Source organism: Streptopelia decaocto (genome assembly GCF_964273445.1).
Source record: "Streptopelia decaocto genome assembly, chromosome: 25".
In the NCBI taxonomy this organism is placed as follows: domain Eukaryota; kingdom Metazoa; phylum Chordata; class Aves; order Columbiformes; family Columbidae; genus Streptopelia; species Streptopelia decaocto.
Window position 1 is genome coordinate 2518168 of NC_138680.1, and position 20843 is coordinate 2539010.

Here is a 20843-nt window from a genome sequence, read left to right on the forward strand (position 1 = left end):
GAAGACATTAAAACAGAACTTGTCATCAGACTGAGTGCTCTTCCACTCTGAGCAATACGGGACTGGCAGGGGATTACGGTAATGGCAAGGACATTGCCTGCTACATCAGCAGAGCAGGAAAGTTACTGCTGCTCCTTGACAGTGTGGAGCTGAGCTCTGCAACCGGGGACGCGCTGGAGTGCAGCCCGACAGCCCTGGGATACAGGGAACCGGTGCCCCTGCGAGCCGTCAATATACCAGTGGGGAATAAAGGGACCAAAGCATGGATTTCCAGGCACAGAGTCCTGTCTCTGCGTGAAGAGAGGAGCCTGCTGTGCTGTGCTGTGCTGTGAATCGCCTCCCCAGATGCTCAGAGAAGCTGTGCTGCCTTCTGGAGACTGGAGAGGTGAGCGAGGGTTGGGGCAAACAAGGGGCCGGGGTGTGTTCTTCCCCAAAGCAGCTCTCTCCACAGGCTGAGGGTTATCTGGTTGGTTTTGAGCGTGAATATCTGTCAGTTCTTTCTGCTGCATCTGCTTGACTTACTGGGAATCATGTGCTTAAAAATCAAGTTTGATAATTTATTATTTTCCAGTCCGCCATCAACTCTCTAATGACCACAGAGATGCTGGATGCTACAGTCACTTTGCATTGATGTGCTTAGTAAAATCCGTCCTTTTCTTTCTTGGAATTATTCTTCAACTTGTTCCCTCTTGCAGGAAAGAAAATATAAAGATGCAATTTTGTTTTGGTGCACGAAATGCGAACTCCCACAGTGTAATACCTTCTTATGCCCCCTCTCCCAGCCTCCCTGCTTTTGAACTGGGCTTTTGGGGGGTGGTTCAGATTAAGAGGAGTTTTAAACATACTTGTCTGTGGAAAAACTCAGTTTTGGGAATCAACTGTGTGACAGTTCTTGCTGCTCAGTGTCTGCGTGAAGTGTGACTTGAGGAACCCATCTGAGAGACCTCATTTTAGGACGCTTAGAGACTCTTATCTCAGATTTAATAGGAGGGGTCTCAGTGGTTATTTTTCATAGCTCTGATCAATATTTTGGATACGAACACTATATCCACAACTAGGTGCTGGGTTTTCAGTGCACACTTGTAGCTTTCCCCTTTGTGCTCCCCATATCTCAGTCAGGCTTATCCTCACTTTTCCATCTGATGTACCTTTTCTCCATATTTAGTCAGCTAAGGCTGAGTTTGGCTTCCAGATACTGTGAAACCTTGTGTCACTCAGTAGGAAACTTGTTCCTTGCAACATCTTCCGCTTGGCAGGCATTGCTTTTCCCTGTAGATTTCTCAAACGGGCAGTTTAGTAGGTGAAGGAGTCACTTAATAAAGCTTAGACTAAATTCTGGACTTATAAATCTCCTTCGCAGTTTGGAGTCCTGAATTGCATCCCGCAGGTTCCTATCTCTCCTAGAACTGGTCTCAGCGGGTGAGCTGCTGATTGGCTTTGATTGGTGTCCCTAAAGGAGAGCGGGCTGCTGAGAACACGGCGAGAGAAGTCAGGCAACAAACCCCACGTTGGTATCTTAGTTGTTGTTAAACAATACTGAGCTGAAAAATGTTGGTTCCACCGGCTGGAGCCAGCCTGAGGAGGTTCCCTAAAATAGCCTCCTGCTCTATTCTTATATGGGAACCATGGCAGTAAGTGAACGTTGCTTCTGGGAATCATATTGTTTGTGTCTTTGTCTCCTTCAGGGGGGCGACAATCTCCAAAGAGCTCAACAACGTGCAGCATTGACACGGCAAACCTCATTCTCCCCTTCAGAACAAGCCAGAAGTTGATGTAAACCAACTCGAATTCGCAGTCCAAGAGCCCGAGTGACAACTGCTCCACAGTTGGATGTTAGAAAATAGATGGAGAAGCTTTAATTGACACTTCAGACCCTCAAGTGACATTGCTGAGCAGACACAGCAGCAGCCGCCTCCACCTTGTCAGGTTTCTAAGACAGTTATAAGGCACAATCAGGACTAACACAAGGTAATTAAAAGCAGCATTGATTTCCTCTTGGGAGAAATCTAAATTTGAGACCTTTTGGAATATATATATATATTTTATTTAAATCGCAAATCTTGCCAAAAAGGCAGAAATGATTTTAACCTGCAGTTCCTTTACTTCTCATCATGTAATCCTGCCAAGTAGGATAAGTAGCCTCAGTTTTGCGTAGCCTCACTTCTGCACCCAAAAAAATGCAAAAGGAGTCAAATCTGTCTTGGAAATGGTGGTTATTAACTGTGCTATAACAGTAAAAACTTGGGGAGAAAGGCAGATTTTCTAATATGTTTCTAGATCCTTCCCATTGTTCCTGGTGCTGCGCTTCTAAGACGTTCTTAAAAACTCTTTTCCCCAGCAAAGCCAGGCAAATGTTGCCAGTAGAACCTTCTGAGAACTGATCTCACCACTCTTTCTACCTGAAAAGGGAGCGAAGCACAAGAGCCGCGCATGAACTTCCTCAGCTCCTCGCCATGGCTTTCCTCCCCGGGAACTCCTCCGACTGCTCCAACTGCACCCACTCCGTGGGGTCTGTGAACATTTCCAAAGCCATTTTACTGGGGGTTATTCTAGGGGGGCTGATAGTTTTTGGGGTTTTGGGTAACATTCTGGTTATCCTCTCTGTAGCCTGCCACAGACATCTCCAGAGCGTTACCCACTATTATATAATTAACCTGGCTGTAGCTGACCTCCTCTTGACTTCCACTGTTCTGCCCTTCTCAGCTACTATGGAGATTTTGGGCTACTGGGCCTTTGGGAGGATCTTCTGCAACATCTGGGCAGCTGTTGACGTCCTTTGCTGCACCGCGTCCATCATGAGCCTGTGTATCATCTCGATAGACAGATACATCGGGGTGAGCTACCCACTGAGATACCCGAGCATAGTGACGGAGAAGAGGGGCCTCCTGGCGTTACTGTGCGTTTGGGCTTTGTCGCTGGTGATCTCCATCGGGCCTCTTTTTGGCTGGAAGGAACCGGCGCCAGAAGACGAGACCATCTGTCAAATCACCGAGGAGCCCGGCTACGTGTTGTTCTCCGCCCTGGGCTCCTTCTACCTCCCCCTGACCATTATCTTGGTGATGTATTGCCGGGTGTACGTGGTGGCCAAAAGGGAAAACAAAGGTCTGAGTTCCGGGCTGAAGACGGAGAGATCTCATTCAGAACAAGTGACCCTACGGATCCATCGCAAAAACGCTCCTGGAGCGAGCGGGTCGGCGTCCAACCCCAAGAGCAAACATCATTTCTCAGTGCGTCTCCTCAAGTTCTCCAGGGAAAAGAAAGCGGCCAAGACCCTGGGGATAGTTGTGGGATGCTTCGTGCTGTGCTGGCTTCCATTTTTTGTAGTAATGCCTCTTGGTAAGTAAAGCAAAACCTTTCTCAGCACCTTCCCTGGAGAGAGGGCAATACTTGTGTACTGTGATGCTGATAGAAAAGCTCTGAGGGCATAATTTCCTATTGGAAAGCTGTCAGCATCAAAACACTCACCATCACAAAGCGGGGAATGTAAAAAAATGACAGTCTGAAATGAAACAAAACATCTTTGGTTCAAAGAGAAGCATAAAATTCTGAAAATGATTGGCAGGATTGAGTATTCTTCTTTCCATACAGAAAATACCCTTTCAGAACCAGGACTGTTATTTCTGACCAACTCTGCTATAGAAACAATATATCTAGATGTGTGTGTGCTTATATCTAAGTTTGCAACCAATTCTTCAGGTGATATAAATATATTAAAGCTCGAGATATAAATGCATGCAGGGTCAAAGCAGCTGTGGCCAGATCTCCTGGAGTGCTCAGCACCTATTAATTCCCTCTATAAGGGAAAAAAAATCAGCTTTCTATCAGGAAATTCACACTGTGAGGTAGCATATTCCAAATGAAACGGGTTTATTTTTCTAATTAATTGTATGACCAGTCAAGAGACAACAGTGAGGATCCTTCAAACTAATTTTATACTTCTCTGGCTTGCATCTCTTGTGGAAACCCACTAAGTCACACACTGGCTTCAACCATCACGCTGAATACGAATATTTATTCACCAGTTGTCATTCTAAAGGGGAGAGAAGTCAGGGATTTGTTCTGCTTTGCTATCAGTGAAATATAAAGAAGTAATTAGAATTTTAATTAAACCTTGTTCAGGCACCTGTGGTGCAATTTCAGGATCTAAAAGCAGAATACTAATTTCATAGCTAGAGCTGAGGGTGAGGTACATGGCACCTCACACTGAACTTTGCTCTGCACCAGCCATGCTAAATATTAGTTTTTGAAACACACAACCATAAATTCCTGATTTGTTCAATTTCAGTAGCTTCTCTTATGGAAAGGGCTTACGCTGTATAGGAAAAATAAGGATTGCGTTCAAGTTTTAGCTCGTAGCAGAACAACAGGTACAACTAAGCAAAACCAGCCTTACCTGAACACAAAGCTTATAAAAGCCGTTCCTTTTTCAATTAACCTCTGCTGGATTTCACCAGATTACAAGGCTGCTTCACAAAAACCTGCTGCTAAAGTTGCCATGTGAAAAAAGCAAAAGTAGGGAATGTTTTCTGCTGGTCGATACTGGGAAATGATGGGATGAGAGATGCGGGTGTTGGACGAGGAGGAGCCCTGCAAGGTCTGGCTCGTGCCATCCAGGACCTCAGCACGTTGGAATGCTGGTTGCCAAGATGTCTGAAACATACCCAAAAAGGGTTTGCGAGGACACACTAAACACACTTCTTTTCATCTGCAAACGGCTTTGCCCACACAGAGCTGTTATTAATTAATTTGCTTTGGATTTAAGAAATTTTCTGGACTCGAGACTGGCTTTGCATCTTTCTTTGATCCCTTAGAAGGAAAGTTTCTTGAGGTTAGTTTTGCTGTCTTTGTGGGGTTACTACGTTATTTTTAAAGCATCTAATAAGCCTTTCAAAACCTATTTGCTACTTTTGTTTCAAGACAAAAAAACTATTAAACAGACAAGTGGCCCAAAAAAAACAAGGAAACACATCTTGAGGCTGACTGTCCCACCCAGAGATGATTGCACATGGCACCCACAGAATCCAGGAATGTCAGGGGTTGGAAGGGCCCTGGAAAGCTCATCCAGTGCAATCCCCCCATGGAGCAGGAACACCCAGATGAGGTTACACAGGAAGGTGTCCAGGCGGGTTGGAATGTCTGCACAGAAGGAGACTCCACAACCCCCTGGGCAGCCTGGGCCAGGCTCTGACACCCTCACCAGGAACAAGTTTCTTCTCAAATTCAAGTGGAACCTCTTGTGTTCCAGTTTGAACCCATTACCCCTTGTCCTATCACTGGCTGTCACCCAGAAGAGCCTGGCTCCATCCTCCTGACACTCCCCCTTTAGATATCTGTAAACATGAATGAGTCCCCCCTCAGTCTCCTCTTGTCCAGCTCCAGAGCCCCAGCTCCCTCAGCCTTTCCTCACACGGGAGATTTCCTTCCCAAGCAGAAGATCTTCAGATAGAATCATAGAATAGTTTGGGTTCACATGTCCAAACTTTCCTTATTCTACACTAGGCATCCACCTTTCTATAAGCAGACAGGGGTTATATTCAGCAGAAAGAAATGTTAATCTTCTGAATAGATTACTTGCCTCTCTCAATAGAGAGGATGTCTCTCTATCCACTTTAGGGATTTTACTCCATGTATCATCTTCTACACGTGTTGCATCATTTACTTTCTTATTTTTCTTCCATGGCACCTAATCACCAACTGCTTATGAATCCCTTGAACTTGCCCATTTTACAAGCTTTCATGTTAATTGCATGGCGAGAACAGCTCTAAAAGCTTTTAAGTGCTGACCTTTACACTTGGGTCACCTCATGCTTGGCTTCTTTCTCAAAACATAACTGCACTAAAGCACTCAGTTCAGATCCTGAGGAGGAGTGCAAAGTAGGTGTCACAAACAGGGGATTACACCCCATGTGCTCTTTTGCATGAACAAGAACCCACTGCTTTGCTGAACAAATTAAAATCTAGGATCCAGCCAAGAGAATTAGCAAGTGATGGAGGTGGCATCTGGACCAGGTTCAGCTGATAATCCAGTAACCACCAGACAAACACAACACAGAGACAGGCGAAAACAAACCCAAGCTTAGCTGCGTCACCCAAAGAGAGATAAAGAGAAGGGCCTGAGTTTATCTACAGCTCCTGGGCCAAACTGCAGAGGGTTTGTGTGTAGAAGCCACAGGTGAGGCTCATCTGGGTAATTAGGACTCATTAGGCCCTGGCACTTTGCAATTGCAGGTTGCCACACAGTGTGTTTCTTCCATTTCTGTTGCGATTGCTAGAAAGGAATACGGGCAGATATATAAAGAAATATTCAGAGCTAGAGGAGTCTGAAAATTCAGTGCAAGTCCATAGTGATGTAACCTCACCCTCAACGCCCCCTTGGAAACTGGTGCCAAAGGACAGAACAGACCTTGTCCTGGACTGGGAAACTTTCAGGAGGTTTATTTTCAACAACATAGATGACAGTGCTTGGAGATCATTTTGAGGTGAAACATGCACAAAACTGATGGGAAAAAAAAGAAAGAAAAAGGATTCGGGTATGACAAAAATGGTCCTAAGTTAGGATTGATGGTTCATTTTAACAAAAGCTTGGAAGCAAATAAACGCACAGAGCGTGCTATGGCAAACTGGCTTAAATCTGGCTGGTTTTAGATGTTAATTTGAGAAGCAGAAAGAAGAAAAGAGGGAAAGTCTGAGCCAGAATGACACAGGGGACAAAATCAGACGACTAAACTGGGCAAGGGAGGGGAAGGATGTTAGCACTGGTCAATCATTCTCCTGATGGAGAGAGGAGGAAACGGGATACGCTGGAGGGTATTTGTATTTGGAGTAGTAAATTAGTCTTGTGAACTGACACAAACACTGTCAAGGGAATCCACTAATCCTGTCTATTTGCCCATCTGCAGCTGGTTTCTAATGAGTATTTTGTGGTTATTGTTTAAATGGAGTCCAAAGGGAATGACTCTGATTTCACTAGAGCTAAACCAGGAAAATAAAATGTGGGGGTTTGTCTATGCCATTGATACAATATCTCAGGAGGTCACAAGGTTAAAGGAAAGCTAAGATTTGGTTATAAGCGCATGATTCCAAGGCTTCGGGATGAATAGCAAATATCTTAAATATGTGAGCAACGACACCCAGAATGATTCCACTGCAGCAACAGCAGGGAAGCTGGGATTTCAATGACAATTAAGTTGGTTTGTAAAAGAATGTGATTATTTGAGTTTACACGGGTAACAAAACCTCAGTTTACCTTCCCATGGGTTTTTATCGGCTTTCTAAATCTGCAGCTGCCTACAGTGAATCTGGAAATAGTTGCTTGCTGAGATGTTTGCTCTTTGCCAGAAATATCATCCATCATAAGTGGGTACAATGTGAAACAGAGCATAAATTAGGGCTGAAAAAATCCAAGTAATCAGAGCACTGTTCCCATTGCTGCTGTTTGTCCTTTTCACCTCTCACCTGTGTCCAAACACCCGCACCCTCCTGATGCCCCCGAGATCTGAACTCAGGCCCTTGTGAAGAGAAACACACTCTCGCTCCTCTTTCTATGTCTGTTTATTACAGGTCAGGGATATCTAGGCACAAAGTCACTCTCATTTTCCCCCTGGATCAGCCACAATATTCCAGGCCTGGGACAGGCACAGCTGTAAATGTGCAAGACTTGCCAGCTTTACCCTTCCTCACATCCATGAACTGTTGCATTAATCTGACAGCACAAAACCCAGAAGCGTTTCCTACTCTTCAAGGGTTCTTTGGTCCCATTTTTGTTCCCATAGAATATAACTTTCCATAAGGAGCAGCAGGGTGAGACGTGCTGGGAGAGCATATATGTACAGAGTGCAGCTGGTGCATGTCTGCAGCAACACACACACGAATATAGTTATATGTATATACATATATATAAAAATATACTTTCCAGGGGGTGGTTTGTGTTTGACTCGAGATGCAGTATAGAATGCCAGTCTTATGGAATAAAGTTCAGAGCTAAAATTGAGCCTGGGAACACAAGTTGTGACACATTTCTCAATGTTTGTAGAGCAAACTGCCTCACGAGAGGCCTGGGCTGCCCTGCACGGAGTGAATGTGTGTGGGCACACCAGTGCTCTCTGTGCTTCCCCCTCCGGGTTTGGAGGGCGATTGCTCTGGAATAGCTGCTGCCCTCTAGTTTGACCCCTTTTGGGCAGATCCCAGGACTTGAGTTTTAAGCTTTGCCTCCCCATAAATCATTATCCCTGTTTCCAGTTCGCTGTGATTCCAGAGGAGTGTTTGCTACGTGTCGGAGGCAAGACAGGGTAGGATTTTTGTTTGATTCCTGTGCAAGGTTTCAAATAGGTGCTTGTGGTTCCTTAGGACACTTCAAGCCCTGATAACATGATATAAAATAACACTAACAAATACCATTTTGTCTGCTCACGAGGTGCACAAGCACTGCTGTCGTCTTCCCACTGGAATCTGTAACACAGAAAATAAAAAGGGAACAAAAGTAGTGAACCTAAACAGAGTTGCAACATTTAGTAGCGGAGATGGATTTTGATGGGTCCATGGGTCATAAAAATGTATGGGAGCGTATGCCCATGGTGCTGACAGAGATGATACAGAGTAAACAAGTAACACAAGTTTTTGCACTCTGTCCATCTGGGAAACTGCGCACGACACCAGCGCTGGTATTTAAACAACCTGTAATCAAGCAGCTCTGTAACTTCTGACAAATGACGCCGTCAAATTACATCTTTGTGACTGAATTGGCACTTACTCACCAGGAGGCCCGTGGAAAACGTGTCTCTCGGATCTGAAGAAACTTCGAGTTGACAAACAGGGAAATAAATGATGAGGGAAGAGAACGCAACCCTGATCTTTTCAGGGGGGAGTGATGAAATACCTAATGGAAAAGGATCTCAGGAGGCTAATAGTACATTTTATTTTCTTTAATTTCCATACAACAAGCAATTGAATGGTGCTATTGACACTGAGAGTCCTTGAAGTTTTGAAAATGTAGCAGGAACTCAAGCATCGTTTAGTCAATCTACAATTCAAAGGCATTAAAAGATAAGTAGCATTTTTCTTTCCTGTTCTTCAGCACAGGCTGCAGGGAGACAATGGAAGATGAAGCCTCTAAACTGTCATCCGTTTTGCCACTGTTGACCATTTTATTCCTGACAATATACTGGGGAAGACATTAAGGCTTGTGAATACAATAGAGAATTAGTTTTAAGTAAGAAAACTTTCCACTGTCCGACTCTATCAGAGGATACCCGGATGGCAGCACTTTATTAATCTATGATTACACCTAACCTAGAATGAGAGGATTGGAAAAGCTCACTTTAGAGATTTAGGTGCTGCAATAATTGTTTTCTCAGTCCTGGCTGCTAATAGACAAGTGTCCACATCCAAATTGACTAATTGGCAGCTGCCAAGCTGCTATGTAGGAAAGAGAGACTTTACTGTGCACTTTAAAGAGTGACTTCACCACTCTGGTTGTTGTTTTATTCTCATGGTTAATTACAGTCATTGGGTTCTTTGTTTTTGGTTTAAAGCCTATGTTTTATTTCTATTTGAACTCATGGTTTGAGCTGCCAGCCACTGCCTGCTCCAGTGGTTCAGCACACTCAACAAAACACTTTATCACCGCCTCAGCAGCACTGTTTGAAAATTCCTCCCGCTTGCTACCAGATACATCAACTCCTGATATTAATCATGCCAGCAGCAGCACTGAATATTAAAGGCCCGGAAGAAAAGAATCAATTCTTAGTATTCTGTGGGGAGAGACACGGTTCCCCAAAGACCTGGAGAACATGATCTTCTTCCCTTTTTGCCAGATGCTCAGGGAGAAGAAAAGATGAGGAAAAGTTTGTGAATACAGAGGTAACCAGGCGCTTGCAACATGCAGAAGGATGTTGTTCATTATACAGTGAAAACGTGGGAGGTCAAACACTTTCTGCACCCTACACAATAAACCAGTGGCTCAATCAGTGGCAGGTCTTGATTTCCATCACTATGGAAGTTGAATAAGCTGTCAGCACAAGTAGGAAGAGGGTCCAAATTATTTCTACTTCGATTTTACATCTCGCTCTGTTACGTATTGTGTCCATTGACCATCAGTTCCAGCTTCAGCCCTTCCAAGATGCTACAGGCAATATTGCTGCCTATTGATGTTTGTATTGTGCCATTCACAGGACAACATATAGTCATAGCAAAACCTTTAGGCAGAGCTTTAGCTGGTTTAAGCTCATGCAACATCACTGACTAGCACAACCCAGCAGAGCAAAGCTTCCGTCCTAAAGCCCAAGTTGTAGCCACCATTGGAAAGAAAACGTGAATGCCAGCACGTGTCGGGGTCTCCAGACAGCAAAGTTTGTGCCCTGTTAAAGCTCCTTCATTTGCTTTTCACTGTGAGTTGGTCCAAGGCAACGAGGCTCTACACTGATGAACCAAAAAAGGTTACATTAATAAATTAGCATGCAGATCCCCACCCCAAAGAAAGAGCAAGAGGCAGACTCTGGCACTGGCTGTCTTCTATTTTTAACAGGCTTTGGCAAGGCACGAGCATTCCGTTCGGAGCGAGCCAGAAGTTGCAGCAAACAGGAATTGTTATTGTTTACCCATTTTTACACTCGGCCTCACAGCTGATTCCCCACACTGAGATTTGTTTCACCTTTTGTCCCAACGCTAAATGGGAAAGCATTAGATACGCTGCAATTAAATGAGGAAATAGAGAAAAAATTGCGCGTGATTCGAGCATTTAGAAGCCTTCCTTTATTTTTCATCTGCCAACGACTTCAGCCAGCAAGTTCTTTGAGAACATTGTTTTGTTGTTTTTCACTCAAGGAAAGCAGCATTCATTTGCTGAGAAGCATTTTAGTTGTGTGGATATGCCAGCTCGCTCATGCTTAACTGCAAAATAGCGTTTGCTTTCTTTAGCAAAACATTTTTGGTCTTAAAAGCTGGTTGATATTGAAACTGGTAGCGAAGCTGCTCTACCTGGGTAGCTTGGAGCAATGGAGGAGAAATCCCGGAGGCAGCGAGACCTGTTGGTGATACCAGCTTGTGATTGGGGTTGGAATCGGAGGTTCAGCAGCTCCAACACAAAGACCAAACTCCTGTGGCACGTTTTGCACATTCTGCACCCCCTTTGGGTGTCTTAGGGGACCTCTCCCCAACCTGAGATCACTGGAAGGCATCTCACCCTCCCACACCCCCCAGTTCTTCGCTGATGGATCCTCTGGGCCCATCGGCTCCACTCAACGACATCGCTCTGTGTTTCGCAGCAGAGACCATGTTGAGCAGAATGAGCAGGTCATTAATCACCCTGCACTATTTGTGTCTCTGGTTCGTATTTTGATACGTTCTCACACAGGCAAAAACACCCTGAGAATTTCTTTCTGGCTTCTGCCGCTTGAAAGCATTTGCTGCACTTGCTGTAGCTTTGTTTGATGAAAATAGGAAGAAAAAGATTCAAAGCGGTGTTCGGCAGCTCTCAGAATTAAATTAGAACACCCTCTAATTGCATTATTAGCTTTTCCTAAGTCAGGGGAGGTGCAAGGAACAGGTCGATCCCTGTGAAGCCGAGGAGCTGCTCACAGATGCAGTTGAAATGCAGAGGATGACGAACATATTGGTGCCCAAAGCTTCCACAGTGTTTCTTTCAACAGGCAGATGCTTCAGATTTTTCTGGGGTGAAGCAGGAAGACGAACATTTGTCAGCGCTGAAAGTTCTGTTTATTACAAACCCGACTATAAAGCCCAAAACAAGCCAATTATGTTTTCTGGGAAATCATTTTTCTTCCTGTGCCCAAACTAATTACTGACACTGGTCTGATAGGAACACTTTTCTTTTGTTTAAAGGGGGCAAGAAACAGCCCTTTTCCTTCACAGGATACAGAAAATATGTTTCTCTTTCTCTGGTTCTGGACTAATTGGTCTTAGAATTGCTGTTGTCACTCCTGCCCACCCCAGCATCACACAGACTTTAGGTTTCTAGTTCATTCACACTGAGCCAATATTGATTTGATTTTTAAGCAACGAGAAGTGCCAAATAAGAGAATGAGGGGATCTTGTTACAATGGCCACTTTCCGGTGTCATTCAAGAAAAACAACAGATTTCTAAAGAATTCTCCATAAGCATCACTGTTGACTCTTTGACATCTTACATATGTCTCTGTAGTTTTATAATAAACCTCTCCATGAGTACATCTCTTCAGCATTTACTGACATCCTATTCAAATCATTTAAAAACTTGCTTATAAAAGCAATAAGGAGATCAAGACATAGTTAAAAACCCAAAGGTTTGGCATTAGGAACAATGTTGCCAAGATTATAAATCAGCAGATAACTCATAATTAAATCCTATGTTAACACATACCATAATCTATTTTTTAAAAGGATATTAGTAACGCTATTTAATTTTCAGTTCTCATGGTCACTTGTAGTTGACTATACTAATAAATGCACAATTTATGGCTCTGTCACTGATATGCTGAATTATCTTCAGCAAAAAATTTCAAATGTTTTGAATATTATCCTGCCTTCTACAGAATAAAAAGTCCCATAGGACTTGTCTTACTAAGGAGCCATCTAAGTTCTTGCTCTTGGAATCATTTCTGGGGGGTAAGCTTGCAACTGTATATTGGTTTATATATATATATGTATATAATGGCTGCATGTGAGACCCTCTCCAGTGTTCATTCACATAAGAAGGAACCCTTCCTTTCAATCCTATGAATTTTAGGTGCATTCTATGAGACAGAACACATGGAAAGTTACATTTTCTAAAGGATTCAAGGCAAATGAGCCCCCGATACTGTTCTTTGGCTCACTAATCTTGAATTGGAAGGCCTGGAGGCAATTTGCCTCTCCTACTTGATACCAGTCCTATGGTTGCCTCTCTGGATGCAAATGAGAATACAACACTTGTGTAATAAAGTAGATGTCTTGAATCCATCTCTGATAGAACATCCATGTAATCGTACAACACCGTATATTCTGCAAGACTCGTTCCTACAGGAATTGGGCTTTGAGTCATAAATTTTCCAAGACAGAACAGATTCTTATTTATTTTTCCCAGTGTTTAAGTTTCTTTGGTTACCTGCAATTTCTCACTGCCCCTGCCTTAACACTCTGTGTATTTTCCATTTTAGGTTCTTTCTTTCCTGCAGTCAAACCCCCGGACACACTTTTTAAAATAACATTTTGGCTTGGATACCTAAACAGCTGCATCAACCCCATCATCTATCCGTGCTCGAGTCAAGAGTTTAAGAAAGCGTTCCAAAACGTGCTGAGAGTGCAGTGCCTCCCGAGGAAGCAAGCGGCGAAGAAACAGTCCCCAAGCTTCAACCTCAACCATCCCGCCAGCCCAAGCATGGAGAGCAGCAGAGGCGTCGTCCGGATCCCCGTCGGCTCGGGAGAAACCTTCTATAAGATTTCCAAGTCGGACGGGGTCTGCGAATGGAAGATCTTCTCGGCCGTGCAAAGCGTGCCTGCCAAAACCACGGTTTCTAAAGACTGTACTGCTGCCAAAGTGAAAAGTAAAGGTTTCCTCCAGGAATGCTGCTGTGCAGGCACTTCAGGGAACCTTGGCCATGAAAACTGTAAAGTGCCAACGATTAAAATCCACACCATCTCCCTCAGTGAAAGCGGAGAGGACGTCTAAAGGACCGACCGTGGCCAGCTGGCCAGCTCATGGCTCTGCTAATGGGATGTTGCTCTTTGATTGGGAAGCAGGACACGATGCTACAACAGTTGAAGGGATGTGGGTGAAACAAACAGAGGAGTGTCCAACAGGGCCAGGCTTTGGAGGTGGGATGTCTCTGAGTGCTGGTAGCCTGAGCAATGCCCCTTAAAGACGTCAGTGGATGGTGAGCACCCTATGGTCTTCCAAGAAACTGGCCTCTGCAAGTCATTTGCCTGACAGTTAAAGGCTTTATTTCTCACTGTATTCCACTGTTTCAAAGTTCCTACTGCTCTAATTTAGGTGCAACGGAAGGGGAAAGTGCAGACTGCATAGACCCCATGCTGATTTCTGCATGGACACTTTCAGACAGCTCCACGTTTAAAACCATTTTGTGATTCTGTCCAGGAGAGCTAAGGTTGGGAGGCTGGGGTCTTGGGACAGTGTTTACAGATCTCTACTTACTTTTCATTTAGGGACAGTGGACAAGAATGTTTTCCTACCATGTCTTGCCTCTTTTGCTCGTGTCCAGCAGGAGCTTGGTCAGGTCCTGCACGCCTTGGCGAAGGGAACAGGCAGCTCTTTGGATTTGCATCTTCAGCTGGGCAGGCTCGTTGCTCCTCGTTCCTGGGCTGCACCGGGTGGGGATTTGTTCTTCTGTAATGCCCACGGGGCCGCTTGTCCTCGACCTGTCTGGAAAAGCAGCCGCTTCAGCTCACAGGGCATAACAAAATCACTCTCTCGGCTCTTGCCCCACTTGGAGCCCCTCTAAGCTCCCCTTGGTGCTGTGGATTTCAGTGAACTCCACTGCACTGCCCCCGGCTTCTGAGACCAACCAGAACTTCTCTTGTTTGTACAACCAGCCTCCCAAACCTCCAAACAAAACCAAATGAAAACCTGCATGCGTCCTGGGTTTGTTTGGATGGTCTCTGTGCTTTGATGCGGGTCTGATTAAATTCAAGACTAGAGAAGTCAGCATCAAATAAGGCTCAAAGAGGTCCCTTTGTCAGGAACTTTACCCTCATTTTGAGCAGTGGGGGTTTAGCACATTAAATTACTTAAGGACATCCATCTCCCATGAGAAAGGGCCACCCTTTGGGAATTTGGGAGAAAAGCATTTGGAAGCATGTTATATTTTAATATAGCTAATCCAAATAAATAAATAAATGGGCTGCTCAGCATCTGGAAGAAATAGTGGGAGGAATTCTCTGTACAATATTAGAAATAAGCAGCTCTTGACATAACTCTTCCTGAGCCTGCCAAGTAAGAATGCAGCGTCTTGAAACAACACATAAGCCTTTGCTCATGTCTCACTGTCAGCTCTGTGCTGAATATCTCCTGGCTTGAAAAGAGAAAGGGCTTAAGATAAGGCTGGCTTTTAACGGATAGGGCCTTGAAAGGACACCTTGGTATTATTGATGAGGAATCACTCTTTATTCATCTCTCATTTGGTACGAAGTCCCCAATGTCAAGAGAATTTCGGTCTTCTGTGTCTTTTATTTATGCGTGAATGAGATTTCTTTCCTCCCGCAAATGTATTTGCAGCTACAACATTATCAGACAATCTGCGAAAGTAAAAATCTGATCCTTGGACCTTCTTGCGATACTGTTGCTTTGCACAGGGAATGGCACCGTCTACCTGTTGTTGTGCTTGGGAAAGCAGCTCAGCTCATTTTCTGAAGCAAATGGTTATTTGTTCTCCCACACAAATGCTGCATAAGAAAGATACAGAATGTCCTAAGCAGGTTAAAATTAGAGAAGAATTCAAATCAAACCCCTGGGCCCCACTCCTTATTTATTTCCAAAAACCACGCATTACTAGACAGCAGATCTGTAGCATCATCCCATTTTTAGTTTAAATAAGAAACCCAGCCTACCCCTTCAAGCTTTTCTTAGGGTTTTTCCAAAAAGTCTAGAATTTGAAACTAGAAGTGTTGAAATACCATGAAAAAAACATTCTCATGGTACTCCAAGCCAAGACTAGAAGCAGAAAAGCTGGAAATCTCATAAGAAAGTCACATGAGACTCGTGGCCAAGGTTTCAGTCTCACGGGGTTCGAATACATGGGACGTTTATTTGAACAGAACCTGAACTCTGAAACCTTTTGAAAAACACCCATTAAATCGAGCAGGACCATCAAGATTTTTAAACTTCACTGCAAACACTTGCTGCCCAACCCTCTTTAGAAATTTATTTATAACTCATGCCCATGAGGTCACTTGTGCCATCTCTCCTTTGGAGCTGCGAGATTTACAGAGGCTCTCTCCAGTCATTTTAGATTTGTTGAGGTCTCGTGGTGTCAGGCGAGGGGTTGTGGAGCTACACACTGGTGAATTAGTCCTTTAATTCCAGAGCAATTCTGATTTTACAGAATGATATGAATCTGTAAGATGAGGATAAATAAGGATAGACATGGAGAGTCACCTCCGTGGCACAGCACTCCTGCTTGGGAGAGACGGAGGTTGGAATGATGAATCGGAGTGAATTTCTCGACATGCTACCACTGATCCCCTGGTGCTTTACTGGCCCACAGGAGCCACTAACAGCCCGTAAACCTAAGCCAACTTTTGTACTATTGCCATTTATTATGAAGCAGAAGGCAGATTCAGGATCAGTGGCATTCGGCAGCCACCCTTGTCCCTTTCCTGAGCTGTAACGCACACTGTGATTGTAGCCATGGATGTGCCACAGCGCTTGGAGGCAGCGCAGGCTGGTGATCGGTTGTGTTTCACGGTGTACAAATGCTTTATGCCAAACGACAGTCCCATGAGCTGTTGTGTTTCGTGGCTTTTTGAACCACTGGGCTATCAGTGTATCAAGACTAGTGCCACTGGTGAGAAAACATCCCTGTTAGATTTGGAGAGAGATTAATTTACTTAACGAGAGTAAAGCAGCTGCCCTGGAAAAGGCTCTCTGAGTTCCTTCTTGTGCATGCACACTCATACCCGTGCACACAGGTGAATAGATATTTCGGTGCAAAGTTGATCTGTTTGTATGGGAAGAGATCAGTAACTTCAGTGAACACTTAGAAAGGTCTTTGTCCTTTTGTCCCTGTCTCCCTGTCCAGCAGCGCTCAGGGCTCAGCGTCGGGCCAGCCTGGTCCCAGCCGCCCCCCTGCTGCTCTCACACACGCCAGCAAAAACACACACACCATTTATTTGGCTCACTCGGAGAATTTCTACATGAAAACTGCCCCGTTCCCTTGCTGCAAGCAGGGTCAGAGGCGCTCGTCATCCTGACGGGCATTTGGGCTGGTGAATGTCAGAAACCATAGAAGGAACTTCTGGAAGAAAAAAAAAAAAAGGAGAAAAATAGGAGCGTAGATTTAAGCAGCCCATATTTTTGTGTTATTTCAATGAACTTGGCACTGATACAGGAGCTGCAGCCACAGAGGTTGAATGTATTTGTCTGTCGAAAAAGCACCAGCAGAACAAGAGGTTCCCCACTGGCTTGCCCCCTATCATGGCGGGTAAAACCCTCTGCGATCAGGATGCTGCCATGTGAAATACCGCAGGGGCACAGGAGAGATGGGAACAAGAACACAGTGGGGTGCTGTGATTTTCCCCTCCAAGCCACATCCGCTGGCCCACACTGACCTGCCCACCGCTGTGTCCTGACGGAAATGCTTGAGGGACGAGTATGACATCCCACCGTCCTCTCTGTTCTGTGTTTTCAGCCAATTTCCATCTCGAGTCTCTGCTGCAAAGAGCTGGGAGGTGTCAGCACCATATAGATGACTTTCCATTTTCACAGGCTGAGGCCAAGCAGATCACCCATCTCTCTTCCTCGTAGACAAGGAAAGTTCAGTATTCCAGTTTCCACAGTTAATATTCATTCAGATTTACTGTCTTCTGGTTTTGAGGCTTCACGTACTCTCTAAGGTTATTCAAAATCCAAATACTGAAGATCTGCCTATTATCCAAATAAATGTCTCCTCTATTTTTTTAATTTCGCTCTGCCAAGTCCAAGGAGAAATTATACATTGTGTAAAAGAATCTTTTCCTTTGCCAGTCTCTAATGTCCTGAACATCCATGGCATTGAAAAGAGGAAAGATTAAGCTAAGAATATTTCTTGCTCTTCTTCTCATCAGGCTCAGCAAATAGATTTCACAAAACCTCTTCAGTCTTCTTGCAAAATTTCCCTGCCTGACTTGTTCAGTTTTCTGAAAGGTAATGACAGACTGGAGCATCATATACCGATCGAAGTCAGTTAAGAAAGACCTTATTGCTTTAGTGAAGTGGAAGCCGCTCAGTTCTGGGTGTGCCTGTTGGCCGCGTGTTAACTAATGCTCATGTCGAACGGGGTTTTGATTAAGATCTCCATTTTAAGATAAATCTACTGAGGCGCAAAGTGAATCGGTGATTCGCTCAGGGAAGATTTCAGCTGCCCCGTGTTGAATCCGTGCTTGGTAATTAACTCCATATCCTACTCAGAGATACCCTCATCCTCTTTCCTGTCTTAACATGGTTTGGATAAGCAAGACGAGGCTGAAAACCCCCCGCATTGCTCGTACCTGCTCTCAGTCGCCTGCTGCGCGGAGTCTCACCAGTGTATCAGCCTTTAATTTATTTCCCAAGAAGCCCAGGAGTCAGTCAGCACTTTCTATGAAAGAATCCATCCAATATTTATTCTGTTTCTTGCCTAATTATGACAGAGAGAAGGTTAAACCGTCTGGCCAGACTAATCCTGTCTTTTCCTATCACTGCACATAAGTAAACTAAACTTTCTCCATCTGGAAAAGGGAGCTAATCCATAAGCACCATCAACTCCTTTTTGAAAGTATTCCCAAGCAGACTCTTTAATATATGACAGTATTATGAAAATCCAAGGCGCTACAGAGATAGATTGTGTTGCATTAAAACAAAGATCTTCCACCCAGCTTGATAAATGTAATTGAATCATTTATTTCTCAGGAGGAGATTAAGCATTTGTATTAGGGATTTGAGTGAAATGTCATGCCTGCTACACAAAGCATGCTGCATATTTCTCATACTGACAGAGAATAGCAAGGGTGAGCTAAGGGGAAACGAATTGCTAAAGAGGAGAACTACATATTGCAAGCAGCTATCACGTAAGAAATAACACATCTTTCAGTTCCACAATGGGCTCGAAGATTTACTTAATGCAGATTATTGTTTGTTATACTGAGCTAAAACCCAGGCTGAGAAATATCCCCATTCAGCATCACAATGACATTAAGATCTTCTTCAGAGTTGAAAACATCTAAGTGTTAATACTGAAAAGCAAAGCTGATTTTCCAGTCCTGATTGTCTCGGGCTGAATGACAAGACCCGCTGGTATCGATCCAAATTTCTTCTATGATCTGCAAAAGCTCGGCCCTTTCAAATTGTTTTCCGCAGTAAGAAAACAAATCCATGCAGCATTTCAGCAGTTTCCCACTCAAAAGGCAATTCCACTCAGCTCACGATCATTGTTTTGTGATACAAACCCTTGCAGAATCGCTGAATACTCAGTTCTACTTCCTGACGTAACGACTGTGGGAATTGTACACAAGCCGGTTTGGGCTTTTATTTGCTTTGCTGGTCTTTGGTTGCAAAACTGCTTTATTTTGCTTCTGTCTGCATGTTGGACAAATCTGGCTGCCGGTGGTTTTTAAAGGCATTTCTTGAAATGGGCACTGCATTTTCAGAACCTGGTATCTGATGCCATTGAAGTCTCTATGTGCTCTTTTTAAAGGCCCGTTGGTTATCATGCGACATGTTCGAACAGTCATGCTGGTCATTTTCTTGAACAAAACTGAATGTACATGAAATATTGCTGGGTGAACAAATAAATTATTGGGGGAAATGTGCACTTTGTGACATGTGAGCTACAAGTCTATTCGCCTGTTTTTTCCCAAAACAAGTAAACCTGGGAGCTTCAGCTAAGGACTGAGATTTGGTCCTTAACTGATACAGACCTTACTTTAAAGATGGACAGGAGAAATGTTGCAACTCTAAGTAATAACTTTGAGTGTCAGAATAGATTTACTGACAGCTAAAAGAAGTAGAGTTATTTTTAAGCTACGGTAGGAAAGTTGTGCAGGAAATGCACATTTTTGCTTGGCTTTATAAAATAAATCCTGTCCAGATTACGTAGGGCTACGTCCATCTGTCTCAGTAACGTGGTTATAGGTCCTTCCTCTGCTAAAGCGCACGGTCCTTTATTGTGAACCTGCCAGGTGAGGAGAGGAGTGAATTATTTGACGTATTGGATCAGGATTGTATTTTCCTAACCAGGTCATGATTTTCTGACCTTAGACAAGTCACTGTGTCTAAACTCCCCTCTGCACAATGGACATGATACATCCCAACTGTCCCGGGAACGCTGAGCCTCATAAAATACCATCCATGATTCTGAAAAGCTGACATATGACAGGAAAGAAATAAAAACCTGTTGGTGCGTTTGTTTCATTTCATTACAAGTACATGAATTTGGCAAATTCTGCCTCTGCTTTTTCCGGGATAAACTTCGCAGCCCTTTCCAGGTCCTCAGATGTTTTTGCGAGTATCTCAGCAGCTTCTGTCCACTCAATCCCATCAGCAAACTGCCCCGTCACATCCTTTTTGTCATACCCAAGGTAGGACAGAGGTCTTGCTGCTCTGCTGATGGCACAGTGGAAATGAGACATTAGTTTTCTACCTCTGCCCGTCTTAAATGTGAAGACAAAAGGTGCAGCTTTCGCTTAAGCCCAGACCATGGGCCAGCACAGCTGAACACTGCTCAGGGCCATTCCTGAAGCTGCTAAGGATTCTTCCCCTGACTTGAGCCATCAGGGTGAAATAACACACACGGGAAGCTCCGAGACGTCCTCGATTTCCTCCAAAAGCGCATAATCAAGAGAAAAAGCAACATTTCCATTTTCCCTACCTCTGTTCCACGCACTGATTTCAACAATAACTTCTGTGCTCGGCATTACAAGTTTAAACAAATAAGGTGAAACGATTCTGGTTTGTATGAAATCCACCAACAAATCGCAGAGTAGCTCTTGATTTTCTCACCATTACAAGATACAGTGGTGTAGATGTCACAGTACTTAAAATCCCCTAAACTATCCATGCAGTACATGTCAGGCAAGTATCTTCGAGTTCTTTTAGAAGCAATCCTTAATGAGGCCTTTCTAACAGAGAAACTGCATTATACATATCCCCTTAAAGGCTCCCAAGCTGTTTCACACACTTT

The 20843-nt window shown here is 44.1% G+C and overlaps 1 protein-coding gene across 2 annotated transcripts; it reads left to right on the plus strand.

The window, feature by feature from the left end:
* Positions 1–247: 247 nt before the first annotated feature.
* Positions 248–19535, plus strand: ADRA1A (adrenoceptor alpha 1A). Of its 2 annotated transcripts, XM_082072852.1 has the most exons (4): positions 248–385; positions 1686–1968; positions 2339–3336; positions 13131–19535. In XM_082072852.1, the coding sequence occupies exons 3-4, from the start codon at positions 2454–2456 to the stop codon at positions 13640–13642; spliced, it is 1395 nt and encodes a 464-aa protein (XP_081928978.1). In that variant the 5' UTR covers positions 248–385; positions 1686–1968; positions 2339–2453; the 3' UTR covers positions 13643–19535. The 2 variants fall into 2 exon arrangements, with proteins under 2 accessions (XP_081928978.1, XP_081928977.1); XM_082072851.1 differs by having other exon boundaries at positions 1686–3336.
* Positions 19536–20843: the final 1308 nt, after the last annotated feature.